Genomic DNA, 17187 nt, shown 5'->3' with positions numbered 1-17187 from the left:
CTCTCCTGAAGTCTGCAATCATTACCATGGTCTTGCTGACATTGAGTGAGAGAAGTTGTTATGACACCACTCAGCCAAATGATCAATCTCCCTGCTGTATGCTGATTCATCACCAGCTTTGATATGGCTCACAACAGTGGTGTCCTCAGCAAATTTGAATAAGGTGTTGGAGCTGTATTTAGCCACACAATCGTAGGTGTAAAATGAGTAGAGGAGGGGGTTAAACACATAGCCCTGATGGAGATTGTGCAGGAGATAGTTTTGCCAATCTAAACTGACTGGAGTTTGCAAATGAGGAAATCCAGAAACCATTATACACAAGGAGATATTTGAGGCCCAGGTCATGGTAGTTTATTGATTGGTTTTGAGGGATGATGGTATTAAATACCGAGCTGTAATTGACAAAGAGCATCCTGATGTATGCTTATATATTTCATCACTGGCCTCGCAAAACACTTCATCACCGTGGATGTAAGTGCAACTGGATGACAGTTATTGAGGCAGGAAACCACTCTTCTTGGGCAGCGGTATGATTAAAGCCTGCTTGAAGCAGAAGACAGTTCATCTTGTCTGTAAATTTAGATTTTTCATGTCTTGCATGTTCTTCCATTTCAATTTTTTTTACTTATTTCTCTGTAGAGAATGCAAAGGGTTGTATCACAATATAGTATGTTGCAATAATGCAGTGTGAATACTTCTGTCTTTATGATAATTTAAAAGAGGATATCAGAAGTTTTTACAGATATAGTGGAAGGTAGACCTGCCATTGCTGGTGTACTATCATCCTCACTAGGGTCCTCTTCCAATCAACATTAGTCAGCCCCTCTCATGTATATGCCGTTACCTGTACTCAACCTTAATACCAATGCATCCAATTTTAGCTTCTCCCTCTCAAACTGCATTTGGACAAAAGTATTCACACTACACTATTGCAACTTGCTATACCACAGTGGTATAAACCTTAGAATCCCACACAGAAATTAGTAAAAAATTGAAATGGAGAAGCAGGAGAGAGGCAAGCGAGGACATTGGACCACTGTGAAATGCCACTAGTGTTGCAGCAATGGGAAACAAAGAAGTGGCAAACAAAATTATTAATTTTTTTGCATTTCTGTGGAAGAGACCAGGGACATGCCAGGAATTTGAGTCGGGAGAGATAGGGCAGGAGTAGTCAATTATTACAGAGAAGATGCTTAGGAAGTTCCAAGGTTTGAAGGTGGATAACCAAGTTAGATTAGTTCCTTCTTTCAGAACCTTAGAGTGAAGTAAATCTAAAGAGCTTCTGGACCCATATTAGTGATTTATCAAGAATCACGAGAGTCAGGAATGGTTACAGTGGACTGGACAGTCGCCATGACCCTCCAATCTTTAAGAGAGGGGATAAAAGACAGGAAACTATAGACCAATTAGTCTGACTTCAGTGGTTGTTAGGATTTTAGAGTTAATAATTAAGGATGAGCAAGTTATTTGGAAACATGGATTCCTTAAAAGGGAGCTCTCACCAGACGATTCAAAGTGCAAAGTAAATTTATTGTCACCATTCACAACCCTGAGTTTCATTTTCTTGTGGCATACTCAATAAATCTATAATAGAATAACCATAACAGAATCAGTAAAGACTGCACCAACCTGTGTGTTCAGCCAATGTGCAAAATACAACAAAATATGCAAATACAAAATTAAAGAAATAATAAATAAGTAATAAATTTTGTGGACATGAGATTAAGAGCCCTAGATTGTGGAAACATTTCAATGATGTGGCACATGAAGTTGAGTGAAGTTATCCCCTTTGGTTCAAGAGCCTGATGGTTGAGCAGTAATAACTGTTCCTGAACCTGGTGGTGAGAGGCCTGATGGCAGCAGTGTGAAGAGAGCGTAACCCAGGCAGTGAGGGTCCCTGATGATAGATGCTGCTTTCCTGTAACAATGCAGCATGTTGATGTGCTCAATGGTGGATTGGTCTTTACCCTAAATGGACTGGGCTGTATCCACTTCTTTTCGTAGGAAGAACAAGCAGTTACTAGATGTTGTTTGTTTGGATTTTCAGATGGCTTTTGGCAAGATGCTGTACATGAGACGTGTGTAATATCAAGGACTCTGTATCCTGCGGTCCTAGACTTCCCCACTACTAGAAACATCCCCTCCATCCAAGCCTTTCAATTTTCAGTAGGTGTCAATTAGATCTCCCCTCATTCTTCTGAGCTCCAGCACATACAGGCTCAGAGCCATCCAACACTCCTAGATTAACCCTTTCATTGCCAGGTTCATTCTTGTGAACCTCTTCGAATGCCAGTCCACCCTTTCTTACATATTCAGCCCAAAACTGCCCTTGCCTGGGGTTCTTGGGCTAGGTGTGTCTGCATCCACTCCAACCCTCACTTCTTCTCTGCAACCTGTACCACACCACTCCTTTGCTCCTGCCAGATTTACAAACTGTCTTCACTTCACATTGATAAAAACAGTACTATGCAAAAGTCTTAGGCACTGTAGCTATATCTATGTGCCCAAGACTTTTGCACATTACTGTACACATGAAAACTAGTGGACACAATAGTGATCGCAGTGGAACACCAGTAGCCGACCAAAAAAGGCCCCTTTTATTCCCTTTTTGCTCTTAGGTAATCTTCTACCATGCTACATCTTTCCAGTAAACCATGGGCATTTTTTGACACCCTCAAATATGATACCTTATGAAGGTCTTCTGAAAATCCACACAGACATCCTCTGACTCTGCTTTGTCAATCCTGCCTATTATTTCCTCAAAGAACTTCAAATTTGTCAGGCAAGATTTCCCTTTAAGAAACTCATGCTGACTTCAGCCTGTTTCATTGTGTTCAAAATACATGGGAACCTCATTCTTAATAAAAGAATCTAACATCTTACCAACCATTGAGCTATAAATTTCTGTGCTTTGCCTCTCTTCTTCTTAGAGTGGAGCGACATTTGCAATTTTCAGTCCTCCAGAAATCTAGTGAGTTTTGAATGATCACTACCAATACCTCCACAATCTCTTCAGCTACCCTGTTCTGAACCCTGAAGTGTAGTCCATCTGATCCAGGTGACTTAAGACCTTTTAGCTTCCCAAGCACCCTCTCCTTATTAATAGGATTTCTTACTTCGATCCCTGACACTCACACATTTTTGGCATCTGCTGGAGTCGACATGAAATACTTATTCAGTTTGTTATTTCTTTGTTCCCCATTAGTAGCTCTCCTGCGTCATTTTTCAGCAGTCTGATGTCCACTCCCGTATAACTTTTACTCTATACATCTAAAAAATCTTTTATTATCCTCCCATTTTATTGGCTAGCTTACTTTCACATTTCATCCATTCCTTGCTTATTGCTTTGTTTTTTTAAAAAAAATTGCTTTCTGTTAGGCTTTTAATAGCTTCCAAATCCTCTAGCTTGCCACAAACTTTTGGTATATTGTATGTCAACTCTTTTTCTCTTATGCTTGGGGAGGGACAGACCACAAAGAGGTTTTCCAATGTAGGAGATCCAACAGGAAGATTAATTCAACTTTAAGAATAATGCAAACAAAACTATGTTCATGAAACAATTGATTCACATTTGTTTTTGGTTCAAGTAATACAACCTGGAAATTTCCAGCTTTCTATTCTTTTGAATGTGTGAAATGTTACCATTAATACCATGCAAACATTTTATTTATGTTTTGAAAGTAATTTGCAAACCCCGTAATGAATTTCAGTTCTAGGAAGAAATTGCTGCAAGCAGTGGTGACAGAAACAAAAAGGGGAATCACAACCTGTGGAACCTCGAATGAATCCATTTCTTTCCCCCAACCAACATCAGTATACAGTGGATTCCAGTTAATTGGGACCAGTACATTTTTGCCCAATTGAGTGGCTGTCCCAAGTAGCTGAAGTTCCACGGAAATAGTCAAAACAGGTACCCAAAAAAACAACAAACTACCATTTAACTGAGTAACAAATAATGTATTTAGATGAATTATGGAACAAATTAGAATAAATACTAATAGGATACTATAAAACTATATTAGTTCCCAATAGTTATCAATGGAGGAACTCATTGAGTGCATGCCGCTGAGTTCTTTTGATTGACTGTAAATGAACAAAGTCAATGCAGATACCAATGTAGATGATGGATTGCCTTTAAACAGTACTTTAGATGATTGCATCCTCCAAATCTTCATTTTAAATTGTAACATTCAAGATGATAGTCAATAACTTAAAATTCTTTGTAGCTTCCCACTCGTTCTTTTTTAAACTGCTGGCCACTTCTGGCAGGTCCAAGCCCGAATGCTTGAAACCGTAGTGAAGAAAACAATTCTGAATTATCCTACTGCTTACTTCTCACCAGCTATCAGCGCCAAAAGTCAATGCCTTTTGATCACAAACACACACAATTTTATTCTAAGCACAGTATAGTGTCTAACAGCCATACAGAGCACACGATTGATGCTAGTTAGAAACCATTCAGCGACAGCATCTTGTGCCAATTAAGTGACATAGTGTCCCAAAGAAATGCAGGGAATTCCCAGCTATTTTCTCAATTAGTTTTTTGTTCTTTAAGTGCTGCCCAAATATGTGGCTGCCCCAATTAAGCAGAATCTACTGCATTTACAGTACAGTAAAATTATAGATCACATGTATATGTATGGTTTACTATAAAACTCCGAACCAACTGGGACCTTCCACTACAATATTTATATTAATTGTAGTGTACGTGCTACTGCTACAAAATAAAACTAATATATCTGTGTAGGTATGCTTATGGCAATAAACTTGAAAAAATTAACATAGTACAGGAATAGACTAATGACATCATAGATTTGATTCCTACATCTCATCTCAGTTAAGCTTCTGTTTTTGTTGAATTACCAGTGTTCAGGAAACACCGCTCACTCATCCAAAAATTGTGCAGACCGCTAGAAAATGAAATGTCTCTAATTATAAAGTGTTAAATGAATATTCCATTTATAATATTTTCACCTATTAACAATCATTGACCTAATTAAGTCAGTGGGCAAACTATTAAAATGGTAATATAGTGGAGTCTGGTTAATTGGGGCACATTTTGTGCCCAATTATGCCAAAATTGCATGGCAATATTTAAAAAGGTATAAAAAGACAAACTACTGTTTAACCGAGTAACAAATTATGTATTTAAAGGAAACACAGAACAAATTAGAATACTAGCAATACAACTCCAGTACAATAAAACTGTATTAGTTCCCAAGAGTTATCGACGGAGGAATTCGTCCAGTGCACGCAACCGTTTTCTTCTGATTGACTGTAAATGAACAAAATCAGCACAAACACTTAGTGCAGATAGTGGACTGCCTTCATTGCCTTCCTGCATGAAATAGCGTTGTAATCCGACAATGAATTTCCTGGCATCCTGTGTAGTCACTAGCTCAGGTTCCGATGCGTCATCTTGATCACTGTCCTCATTTTCATATTTCCCACCTTGGTGTATTGATACAATGCTTTCAACAATTGCATCCTCCAAATCTTCATTTTCATTGTAACATTCAAGATGATTGTTAATACCTTGAAATTCTTCGCAGTTTCCAACTTGCTCAAGTACCGAAATCGTTTCATTTTCACTCCCGGCAGCTTCTGTCATCTCGAAGCCTGAATGTTTGAAACCGCAAAGAGCAAAACAGTTCTGAATGGTCTTACTGCTTATTTCTCGCCAACTATCAGTGACAAACTGTATTGCATCTAAAAGATTAACCCTTGCACAGACTTCCTTGGCTGTTGCAGAAGATGTCAGTAGATTTTCTTCAATTGCTTCGAGAATGTGGTTCACCAACTTTCTGCGATACAGTGTCTTTAATTTTTTTATGATCCCCATGTCCATTGGCTGTACCAAGTACGTTCTACTGGCAGGCAGAAATTCCAGCTGAATGTTTCTCAAACATTCTACGTTGGGGTACGCTGCACAATTATCAACAAGGAGAAGAACTTTTCTTGATTTCCGCTGTAGCTCCATATCCCAACTCATCAGCCAATTCTTAAAAATGTCAGAAGTCATCCAGGCATTCTTATTAGCATAGTATTCGATTGGTAAACTATTCATTCTTAGTCCCTTAAAGCACCGAGGCTTCACGCTTTTTCCAATAACCAACAATTTCTTTTTATCGGTCCCTGACATATTTGAACAACACAAGACAGTTATGCGATCTATTGCCTTCTTTGTACCCGATAGTATGGCACGATAAAAAAGGCCAGTTTCATCAGCATTGTAGATATCATCGGCACAAAATTTTTGAAGCAAGTCTGGTAGTTTTGTAGATTTCCATGCCTCTGCACTTACAGCATCAGAACCACCTTTCTCTCCGTGTATTTTCTTGAATTGAATGTGATGCCTACATTTCCATCGGGACAACCAACCATCTGTTGCTTTAAAATCTCTGTGACCCAGCTTCTTAGCCAACTCCTCTGACTTGCTTTTTAACATTGGTCCACTGACTCTCACACCTCGTCCGGTTACAACGGAAAACCACTGATTGAGGGCCTTTTCAACATCTGGATTCTTACCTTCACGCTTTCGTTTTTGGGATGTTCCCTGCTGTCCCTCACATAATGCCCATTCTTCTCGCAGTTTATCTTGCTGTTGTATTAAGCGTGCAATTGTAGATTTTGGCACTCCAGTTATCACTGCGAGCTGACGATGGGTGGTGTTAGGTGGATGGCTTTTAATTTGGTCCAGTACGGTAATTTTTTCAGCTAGGGTCAAATCTTTTCTTGGCATCTTGGCAAGGGTCTGAAATTTTTTTAGACAACATTAAAAACAAAATGATCAAAAAAACCCACTGCTTTTTGAATCAGCGTCTGTCAGTCCATATAGATAACATAACGCAACGGCATACTACTGAAGCCATTTAAAAACTCAAAACACTGGAGGAACTCATCAGGCTAGGTAGCATTGTTGGGGGGAGAAAAAAAATCAAACAGTCTTCAGGAGGAGACCCTTCATCAGGATAGATCTCGACCCCAAATGTCGACTAATTACTCTTTCTATGGATGACTGCCATGCTGGCCGAGTTCCTCCACCACGTTGTGGGGTGATCCTTTGGATTTCCAGCATCTGTAGATTTTCTAGTGTTTCTATTTAAAAAACAGCTGTTGGCTCTGAGCACAGTGTAGTCTAACATCCTTGCGTGCTACTGACGCTAGTTAGAAACTGGCACTAGTCTCCTCTCCGAATTTACTGGCATAGTCCCCAAATAACGAAAATCCCAGCTATTTTTCCTATTAGTTTTCGTTCTTTCAGCGTTGTTCCAAATAAGCGGATACCCCGATTAACCGATGACCCAAATAACCACAAATCCAACACTTACCGGTCAATTGAATGGCGAGATATCTAATAGTCTGCCAGTACGAGTCAGTCTCACTAGAAAACATTACAACGAAACGGCATTAAACACGGTCATTGGTGTATAAATCCTCACCTATACTGATTTAACAACATCTGCATGTAATGAAATAAGGAAGGCATTATATAACCTCTGGCCTAGTTACATTTTCGTTCCGAATGCAGCAGAGCAAATCGCGAGCCCTGAAGAAAGAGGACAGAAGCAAAATATAATATTCACTAGTTTAAAAAGGCGCTCTGGTTAATTTGCTCTTGAAATAACTCGCGGACTTTTCGACTAATATTGTTACACATGTACTCCACAAATAAAATTGTCGAATTTAACAAGAAATTTAATTCCCTGAAAGCTTCGCCAGCAATCCCCAAAATACAAAATCTTGATAAATGCTTGCTGTATAGTCTACAATGGCGATTAATTGCACAATTGGTAATTGAAATGAAGGCACTCGATCCCACCAGGAGCTGCCGCCTGAACGGAGCTTCGACAAGCTGCATCCACTCCAATGCCTCACAATTACCGTGTGAAAGAGAAGGGGCACCGTTTTAGAATCAATTATTTCACATTCGGCGGCCACCTTGACCTAGATACAGGTCGGAAAACAAAGTTCCAATAAGATTTCGCTCTGCATCGTTTCCAGGATGTCTAACTGAAGACTTAAAGCTCCAGCAATTACTGTGCAACGTAACCAACTCCCGAAACTAACTTCCGAGTAGCCAGCGGGCCTCTCTAACACTGGGAAAGAAGGGGCTGGGCGTTTGGGGCCGAGTCTGACAAAGAAATCGCCTTTTCGCGACGTGATCGCACCGCGCAGCGGATACACCCCTCCCCCATGGGCTCCCGAGCAGACCACCGAGTGTGAGGGCGGCCGGCCCGGGTAGTAGAGGACATGACGAGGCTCCGAACCAGACACACGGCTGTCAGAACCACCGCCTCGGGGGTACGATCAGCCCCGAGGGGACATCAGAGCCGGATTCATGGGAAGCAGCCGGCGGAAGGATAGCGGGCGACAGGCAAACGGTGTGTCGGACGATGAGATGGCGGCTGCACCTGTCACCCCACCGGCAACACGCGGCGCTTGTCCGGTCCCCGCGGCGCCTCCGCAGCTCGGTCTCACCGACACCGCGATCACTTCCGGGGCTGAGGGACAAGGTCGGCGCAGCCACTGCCCGACAGTGCGCACTGTAGGGGGAGCGAGGGCTGCAACCGGGGCGCTGCTGAGACCAGCGCATTGAGTGGCAGGCCTGACACAGCCTGCATTGACCCTGCAGACTGGAATAACCCCCAGCAGGAGGGAGGGAGGGAGCGGGCGCCCGCTGCTAATTGCGCTGCCCCAGGGGGAGGCATCTCCCCACCCGGGCCGCCGCCGCCGCCGACAAACGCAGGTTTCGCCACAGGAGCGGAGCTGGAGCCCCGCGATGCCAGAGTGACCCCCCGACCGTCGGTCTTCACACCACACGCGCTGACCGACAGCCAGTTATATTTACAGCTCCAGCTCTCCCGTCCCGCCGGTTACCATTCACCACGGCGGCGAGTCGCAGCCGCTTTCTCCGCCGGTGACAAGAGCGCCAGTGGGTTTACCGCTTTAAGCCGCGGCGCAATGACGTCCTCCACGCGTCACTTCCGCTCTGCCGCGCCGTTGCCGTGTGGGGTAACCGTGGACGCTTTTTGTTGCCAACCGGGCGGCCGGTGTTGATCGCCCGGCCCGCCGGCTCCTGTCCCCCCAGTTCGGCGAGCTGTGGATGTAGTTACCGCCCATAACGCGGTAGTGCAGAGATTTGCCCCGTGGAGACGCGGAACGTAATGGATACGGCGGGGTAGGTTAGCACGGAGCTTCAGCCACTCTCAGCGACCCAACGGGGTCCTTTCTCCAGGGGAACAGTGATGTGCTGTTGTGTTAACTTCTGTGCAGGCGAATAAGCTTCTCGTGCTTTAATGCCGATTATTTTGCAATCTGTTCCAGTAGTATAATGTTAAATTAAATCACAGAAAACTTATAAAATGGATGGATTCAACATAACAAAAATCCGTTTTCTGGCCCATATCTATAGCCCTACTTTTCATTCGGATTTGAACATTTCGATTGAATCGTTCGTTGTACGAATAGTTGCTGTATGTCGAGAAAAAGTTTTGACACTTGTGGTTCTTTTGCTTTCATTTTAATTCAATGTTTCCAAATTTTGACCCTTCTGCCAATGAGAACGTTTTATACCGTATTGATCTGGTCTGTCAAATCTTTGCATTGTTTGTCAGTAGCTCTTTTGGACCCTTTTGTAACTTTCTCGGATCCAAGGTGAACTGGTTCAATGTTTCCACAAATCCACCTCCCCGTCCTTAAAATCGATTCAGTAAATCTCTTCTGTGTCCTTTTAAAACCGTTTTGTTTAAAATGTGGTGCCCAGTATTGATGCAATACCCGGGTCGTGGAGCATTCATTGTAATTTCCTTGTTTTTGTATCCTTGCACAGGTCTTCGTATCTTTTCAGAATTGTGCCTTTTATTGTTTCTCGGTATTGTCTAGCGTTCCATTCCATACACATTTTCGTCTTAAATCTGAAATAATCACGCTAACGCTATTCTGGAAACAACGCTGTGAGTCAAGGAAGGAAAATTTTTGCATGTTTAGACACTTTGCTGATGCTACAGTCTATTCTTGCAATTGTCCAACCAATCCTACTTTTTGCTGCATGTACTTGTTTTAGGTGTGCAAGCTCAATAATTATTGTAAAGCTTTAACTTGGAGATGTGCCAAGTATTCCTGAGTGAGGTTTAAATGAAATGGCATTGGAAAATGCTTTGGAGCAGAGGGAGCTTGGAGCTGGATACATATTTCCAAAAAATATACGACATGAAAAATAGAAAGAATTATGACTAGAGTTGATAATACATAGCAGGTACGTGAGCAACAGACAGAGAGATGTGATTAAAATTGTTTCATAGTATTTGAGAAATTAAAATCCTCTTGTACTAACTGTGGATAAAAGGGTGGAATTTGGAAGTGAATTCCAGGAGAGATTTTTTGAAGCTGCATGTAGATAGACCAATGAGGGATGGAACATTACTGGACCCTGTTTTGGGGAATGTAGTAGGTCAGTTGAAGGGATAGTGCTGGGGGAGCATTGCGGAGATGGTGACCATAACTCCATATATTTCAAAGTAGTTACGGAGAAAGATAAATTAGACCAGGAATAAGGGTGCAACACAAAATACAAAATACCTTCCAGTCCCTAATTATTACGCTGTAATAATCATAACTACATATCTACTAAAATAGGAGACATGAAATCTTCAAGGATAAACATCTAAACATTTATGCAAATATACTTTTTCTTCTTTCACTCAAGTCATGTGACAGTCATCAAGGCATTGCCTTTCTTGCAGTTCACACACTGCCGTTCTCCATTTATCCTTGAGTAAATAGGACAATTTCTTTATGGCAATGGACATATTGGCAGGCATGTCCAGCTCACACATGTATTGTACTTCTTCCATGGCATTGCAACAGCCTGTAAGCCAAAGACTGTAGTGTTGAAGAACTTTCATGCCTTCAGATTTGAGAGGTACCCAAGAAAGAGCCTTTTGCATGTCGGCAGTGCAATTTTTTTGTTCAAACCAAAATGTTCCTGTAGTAAAGCCTTAGCTTTTACGTATCCTTTCTTAGAGTTGACATGCTGGCTGCTTTTGACAAGTTTGCTAGGGCAATTCCTAGTGCACTGTTCAAGGTAATCGAGACAGTCACTATAGCTCTCAGTCTTGCCTTCAACACTGTTTTCAAAAGCCTTCCTGAATGCATGGTACTGCAATAGATTGCCATGGAAAATTTGAATTTCTCTTTTAGACCAAGATGAAGTATGTTATTTTGAGCTATAAGGGTCTAACATTTTGCTTCTTAATAATATCAATAATATGGATTTGACTTCTACTGTATGAAACAAGTGTTTCCATGTTGTAAGTGAATGTCCCCATGAGCCCTTTGAGCTGTTGGATGTGACATAGGTTCAGAATGCCTCATTAGTGCAGACTGAGAGTAACCCTCTGAACTACCTTTTGGGAGTCTTGTTCATGCTTCACAGGCACTTGAGGAACAAATGAATCAACATTAACATTAGGTGTTTTTTTTCCTCTTTGCCTTTTCAATATAGGAACTCTTGTCTTGAGGACATATTCCTTCCTTTTCTATTGCTCCATAGCAATTAATTTGCTTCTCCAGAGCACATTTTTTCTTCAATAGTAGCTGACGTGCAATTAATGCAGCAAAATCTGCCTCTATTTTACAGAGGATGTAGTAGATACAGAAGATTTTCTTCCTGCAGCAGAACATTGAGCCCTGATATTTGATATGCTGTCATTTTGTTTTATATCATCCAGTGGGTCACCTGTTATATGCGTAGTCAAGCCATGCCTAGGATTTTGAGAACCATCATCTGATGCAAGGTGAGATACATAATCATTTGTTGCAGCAACATGACCTTCATTGTAACATTATTTCACATCCTCTAAGAATGTACTATTATAGCTATCAATGTTTTAAAAGATTCCTTCTGTTTTCTCTATTTGTCCTTGGGAAGTAATGAAGACAGTGTTTGATGTTGCTTAGTAACAGCTTCAGAGAGATTAGTCGTGTCCTCAAGACATGATTGCACTTGTAAGATAGTTTACTTATTTTCGATAAAATCCTCAATTGATGGTATTAAACCTTTAATTTTGTTCACATTTGTTTTATACTTATTTTGAGGACTTTCAATTCTACCAGCTAAAGCTTTTACAGAAAGCTTAATTTCTTTTTTTCTAGCCCTAACATCAGAGTCGCTGATGTTAATTCGTTGCTTCAATTCATTTATGTTACTTTGTCCTTATTGCACCACTTGCAATTAACTCTTTGTTCCCCGCAGTACATCCACAGAATACACTGGCGATATTCTGTTCAATGAATGTTCATGCATCCACAGTGCTTAGACCAGACCAAACAAACAACATTCATTTCAAGTGTTATTAACCAGGACAATGTTTCAACAAAATAAAGTGATGAACCCTCAGGCAAACACCATGCATTCAAGCAATGGTCCACAATGGACAGGTAGCACTGACCATTCAAAACTCTTCAAACCACAAATTCACAGCATGAATCAGCAAACTGATCCAGTTTTCCCAACAGGTCAGAGGCAATCCTTTGCTGTAGACTGGTGTTCGTTTGGTATAATGTTATTTTTTTGACAAAATATAGCGCTTACTTGAAAACAAACCAAAACCACTCAGAGACTGAGTATGGGAGGTGATGCTATATGACACACTTCCAAATATCTGAGTTCCAATTTGAAAAAAAGTACGTTCAATCCTGTATTATGAAACCAGCAAAGATGAGCAATATTTTAACGATTAAAAAACTAACAAAACTAAATTAATGATATAGCAAAATAAGCATAACTAAGCATTCAAATTAATATAATTAAGCATAACTAAACATAATTAGTGGTCAACAAAAAGATAGCAGCCCTGGCTTACTCCGTCTCAACTAAATTAAACTGACAAACTAAGACAAAGCATGAATATGTAACTATCCTCTTTTGCTTCTACCACACTCCAACCCATGTGACAATTACCCATAATAAACATGAACACAAAATGCAATAAAGACAGAAAATAGATATGGTTCCTACAGGTCAACATCCATGTCGTATGACTTTGAATCTACAATGTACTATGACAAGATGCTGTCATCCCTGCTAGGGTCCTCTTCCAATTAACATTGGTCAGCTCCTCCCTCGTGCATATGTGGTTTATCTTTACTCAACTGTGATACCAATATATCTGATTTCAGCTTCTCCCTCTTGGACTAAAGTATTCACACTGCATTATTGCAACACAGTGGTACAAACTTTAGCATCTTGCACAGAGAAATTAGTGAAAAATTGAAATGGAAGAGTAGAAGAGAGGCAAGGATGGATATTGAACCACTGTAAAATGGCACTGGTGTTGTAGCAATGGGGAACAAAGAAATGGCCAACGAGTAGTTTGCTTTTCTGTGGGAGACACCAGCAACATGCCAGAAATACAAGTCATGGTGTTGGGGGGGGGGGGAGGGTGCAGAAATGAGCGTAGTCACTATTATTAAAGAGAATGTGCTTGGGAAGCTGAAAGGGTTGAAGATGGATAACTCAGTTGGATTAGATGAACTGTACTCCAGGATTTTGAAAGAGGAAGCTCAAGATTTAGGAGCCATTAATAGTGATTTATCAAGAATTACTAGTTGGGAATGGTTGCAGTGCACTGGAAAGTTGCTATGTCATTCCACTCTTTAAGAAAGGAGGGGATAAAAGACAGGAAATTATAGGCCCATTAGTCTGACCTCAGTGGTTGTTAGGGTTTAGAGTTCATTACTAAGGATAAGAATTAAAGTTATTTGGAAGCACATGATGTAGTGAGCTGAAATTAGCATGGATTCCTTAAGGGGAGATTTTACTAGACAATTCAAAGTAAATTTATTACTTAAGTATATATATATGTCACCACAAATAACCCTGAGATTCATTTTCTTATGGCATTCTCAATAAATCTATAATAGTATAATCATAATAGAATCAAACAAAGATTGCACCAACTTGGGCATTCAACCAGTGTGCAAAAGACGACAGACTGCAAACAGGAAAAGAAATAAATAATAATAATAAATAAATAAATAAGCAATAACCATTGACAGCATGAGATGAAGAGTCCTTGAAAGTGAGCCCATAGGTTGTGGGAATATTTCAATGATGTGGCAAGTGAAGCTGACTGAAATTATCCCCACTGGTTCTAGAGCCTGATGGCTGAGCAGTAATAACTGTTCCTGGACCTGGTAGTGTGAGTCCTGAGGCTTCTGTACCCCCTTCTTGATGGCAGCAGTAAAAAGGGAGCATGACCTGGGTTGTGGGTGTCCCTAATGATAGCTGCTGCTTTGCTGCGACAACACTTTGCTTAGATGTGCTCAATGGTGGGAAGGGTTTTGCCTGTGATGGACTAGGCTGTAACCATTACTTTTTGTAGGAAATAAGGAGCAGCATACACAATGGAGAGTTAATGGATGTTGTTTGTTTGGATTTTCTGAAGGCCTTTGGCAAGATGCTGCACATGAGACACATGCAATACCAAGGGCTCTACATTCAACAAGAAAGAGCCCTTGTTATTGCAGGATAGGTACCAGCATGGATAGAGAATTGGCTGCCTGGCAGAAGGTAAAGAGTGGGAATGAAGGGGGCCTTTTCTCGTTGGCTGCTGTTGTCTAATGGTTTTCTGCTGGGTTTGGTGTTGGACCTGCTGCTTTTCAAGTATACATTAATGATCTGGATGATGGAATTGATAGCTTTGTGGGAAAGTTTGCAGATGATACTAAGTCAGTCAGAGGGGCACGTTGCATTGAGGAATTGGGGGTCTGAAAAAGGACTTAGTTAGATTGGCTAAATAGGCAGAGACATGATAAATGTAATACATTTGTATGGTATGACATGTATGGTCATGCACTTTGGTAGAAGGGATAGAGGTGTAGACTATTTTCTAAATGGAGAGATAATTCAGAAATCATAGGTACAAAGGAACTTGAGAGTCCTTGTGCAGGATTCCCTAAAGGTTAACTTGCAGGTTGAGTCAGTGATAAGGAAGGCAAATGCAGTGTTTGCATTCATTTCAAGAGGATTAGAATATAAAAGTAATGTAATGATGTGGCTTTATAAGCCGTTCATCAGACCACAACTGGAACACTGTGTGCAGTTTTGGGCTTCATATCTAAGAAAGGATATGCTGCCATCAGGGAGGGGCCAGAAGAGGTTTACTATAATGATCCTGGGGATGAAAGGATTATCATCTGAGGAGAGTTTGTTGGCTCTGGAGTTAAGGAAAATGAGGGGTATCTCACTGAAACTTGCCGAATATTGAAAGGCCTGGATAGAGTGGACATGAGTGGGATGTTTCTAGCAGAGGGAGAGTCTAGGATGAGTGTGCACAGCCAAAAGATAAAGGCACCCCTTTAGAACAGAGATGAGATGGAATGTCTTTAGCCAGAAGGAATTCTTTGCAAAAAATGTCTGTTGAGGCCAAGTCATTGGGTATATTTAAAGCAGAGGTTGATGTGTTTTTGATTAAATTCACAAACCAGATGTACATATTTACATACTTTTTATTGTTATTGCTCTTACTTCAACGGTTTCATTTCTAGAACCTGGGTTTCTTGGGATCTTGTTCTTATGATTTTTTTGCCTTTTCGTTTGGTGTATTTTTCCTTTTTTTTGTCAGAATATTGTTCCTCATAAGTTATCCATATTAAAGAACAACCACTTCTCTCTCCATTCTGTTAACTTGTTTTAGTCTTCAGTTTCCTTGCTATTTACCAAATCTCCTACTTCTGTATTGTCAGAAATGTTGACATTGACCAAATCCAATTTATACATAACCAACCAATGGTCCAGGAGGTCTGACATTGTATGGAGGCAGAGAAATGTGACACTTCCATATAAGTAGGAATTCATTTAAAAACAAAAAAAAAATTGATTACTTGTGCAGGCCTAGTCTTCCCTACTTAGGATACTCTCTGTGCAGTGAGAGTTCATCAGATTGATTCAGAGTATCAAGGGGGAAGGCTTGTCCTATGATGAGAATACGCAGACTAAGCTTTCATTCCATAGTTGGAAGGATTGGAGATAATTCCATTGAAATATGCAAAGTATGCAATGACAGAATTTGACAGTGATAGTGATGGAGGGATATTGTACTCCCTGACTTGGGTCACAGTTTCAAGATAAAGGTTCAGCCATTCAGTACTGAGATGAGAAGAAACTTCTTAACACAAAGAGCATTAGTCATAGGAGTTTTTAGCCAAGAGGACTGTATATGTTCAAGGCCAACATTTATAGATTCTTGGATGTTAAGGGAATTAAAGCATGTTGATTTTTACAGGAAAATGATGCTGAAGTAAAAGATCAGCTATGGTTTTTTACTGAATGACAGAGCAGGTTTGAGGGGCCAAATGACTTACGTCTTCTGCAGCTAAAATATAATAAGAATTGAAATTGAAATGTATTCCTAAATGATATTTTATTATTTAATTTCCTCCAAGATTAGTTCGGGGTAAATTACATGCTGCAGAACTCCAGTGATGTCTTCATTGTAATATTTTTGCATTTAATGGTTCCTTGAATACAATATTATTTCTAACTTGTTGAATGTGACTGATTAAGATCTCTCGAGGTTTAATTTCTAAGGGTCTTTTATTGTTGACCTTGGGCCTGCATTTCACAATTCTGAAATTCATTTCTGCCTGCGTAAGAATAGTACTGGTTTTAATAAATTAGCATGTGTTTGAAATATTTTTGTTGGAGTGAAAACTCGGGATGTATGCATTCTGGTTGATCTTTTATTTTTCTGTGCATTGTGTTATAAACAATAAAATTTGTACTTTGGCACCTAAACATTTTTTAAAAAATCTATTTAAGGAAAGACAACATGTCTGCAAATTTAGAAGATGCAAGAAAATGTTTCATCCTCAGAACAGCAGGAAATTATTTTGGCATTGCCCCATCGGATTCTTTCATTGCATCACTGGGAGACAGGAAAGAATTGAACGATTTTCTGGATGATGGCAATGTGTTTGTTATCTCGTTACAGAAATTGGGTGACCAGCTTGTTGTGTGTAATAAGGTATAATTTTATTTTACTTGGGTGCTCAAAAGCAGTTAGAATTTCAATCTATATGTTCACAACACACAAGTGTCATTTAACTTAGTGCATAGTTGGTAGCCTGCATTTCAAATGCATCTTCTAATTGAAATCGTGCAATGGTGTACTATTGTGGTTG

The 17187-nt window shown here is 40.3% G+C and overlaps 3 protein-coding genes across 6 annotated transcripts in view; 1 reads left to right on the top strand and 2 right to left on the bottom strand.

The window, feature by feature from the left end:
* LOC132391316 (DCN1-like protein 5) overlaps positions 1-8909 on the bottom strand; it is a 53176-nt gene extending 44267 nt beyond the window's left edge. Inside the window, exon 1 of the mRNA XM_059964327.1 lies at positions 8852-8909. The gene's annotated coding sequence lies outside the window, so the exon portion shown is untranslated. The remainder of the gene's footprint in view (positions 1-8851) is intronic.
* LOC132391315 (tigger transposable element-derived protein 4-like) lies at positions 5216-8964 on the bottom strand. Of its 4 annotated transcripts, none has more exons than XM_059964325.1 (3): positions 8946-8964; positions 7332-7384; positions 5216-6754 (listed from the first exon to the last, which is right to left on the bottom strand). In XM_059964325.1, exon 3 carries the CDS (start codon positions 6740-6742, stop codon positions 5225-5227), a length of 1518 nt encoding a protein of 505 aa, XP_059820308.1. In that variant the 5' UTR covers positions 6743-6754; positions 7332-7384; positions 8946-8964; the 3' UTR covers positions 5216-5224. The 4 variants fall into 4 exon arrangements, with proteins under 4 accessions (XP_059820308.1, XP_059820307.1, XP_059820306.1 ...); XM_059964324.1 differs by having other exon boundaries at positions 8881-8958; XM_059964323.1 differs by lacking the exon at positions 8946-8964 and adding an exon at positions 8415-8939.
* Positions 8965-9012: 48 nt separating this feature from the next.
* Positions 9013-17187, top strand: part of dync2h1 (dynein cytoplasmic 2 heavy chain 1) — a 463334-nt gene continuing 455159 nt past the window's right edge. The window contains exons 1-3 of the mRNA XM_059964317.1: positions 9013-9181; positions 11733-11798; positions 16826-17030. Coding sequence (XP_059820300.1) covers positions 16836-17030 — 195 coding nt within the window. The 5' untranslated portion in view covers positions 9013-9181; positions 11733-11798; positions 16826-16835. The remainder of the gene's footprint in view (positions 9182-11732; positions 11799-16825; positions 17031-17187) is intronic.

This window comes from Hypanus sabinus, chromosome 3 (genome assembly GCF_030144855.1).
Source record: "Hypanus sabinus isolate sHypSab1 chromosome 3, sHypSab1.hap1, whole genome shotgun sequence".
Classification (NCBI taxonomy): domain Eukaryota; kingdom Metazoa; phylum Chordata; class Chondrichthyes; order Myliobatiformes; family Dasyatidae; genus Hypanus; species Hypanus sabinus.
The sequence above is the reverse complement of the archived record's forward strand: the minus strand, read 5'-3'. Positions and strand labels throughout refer to the sequence as shown.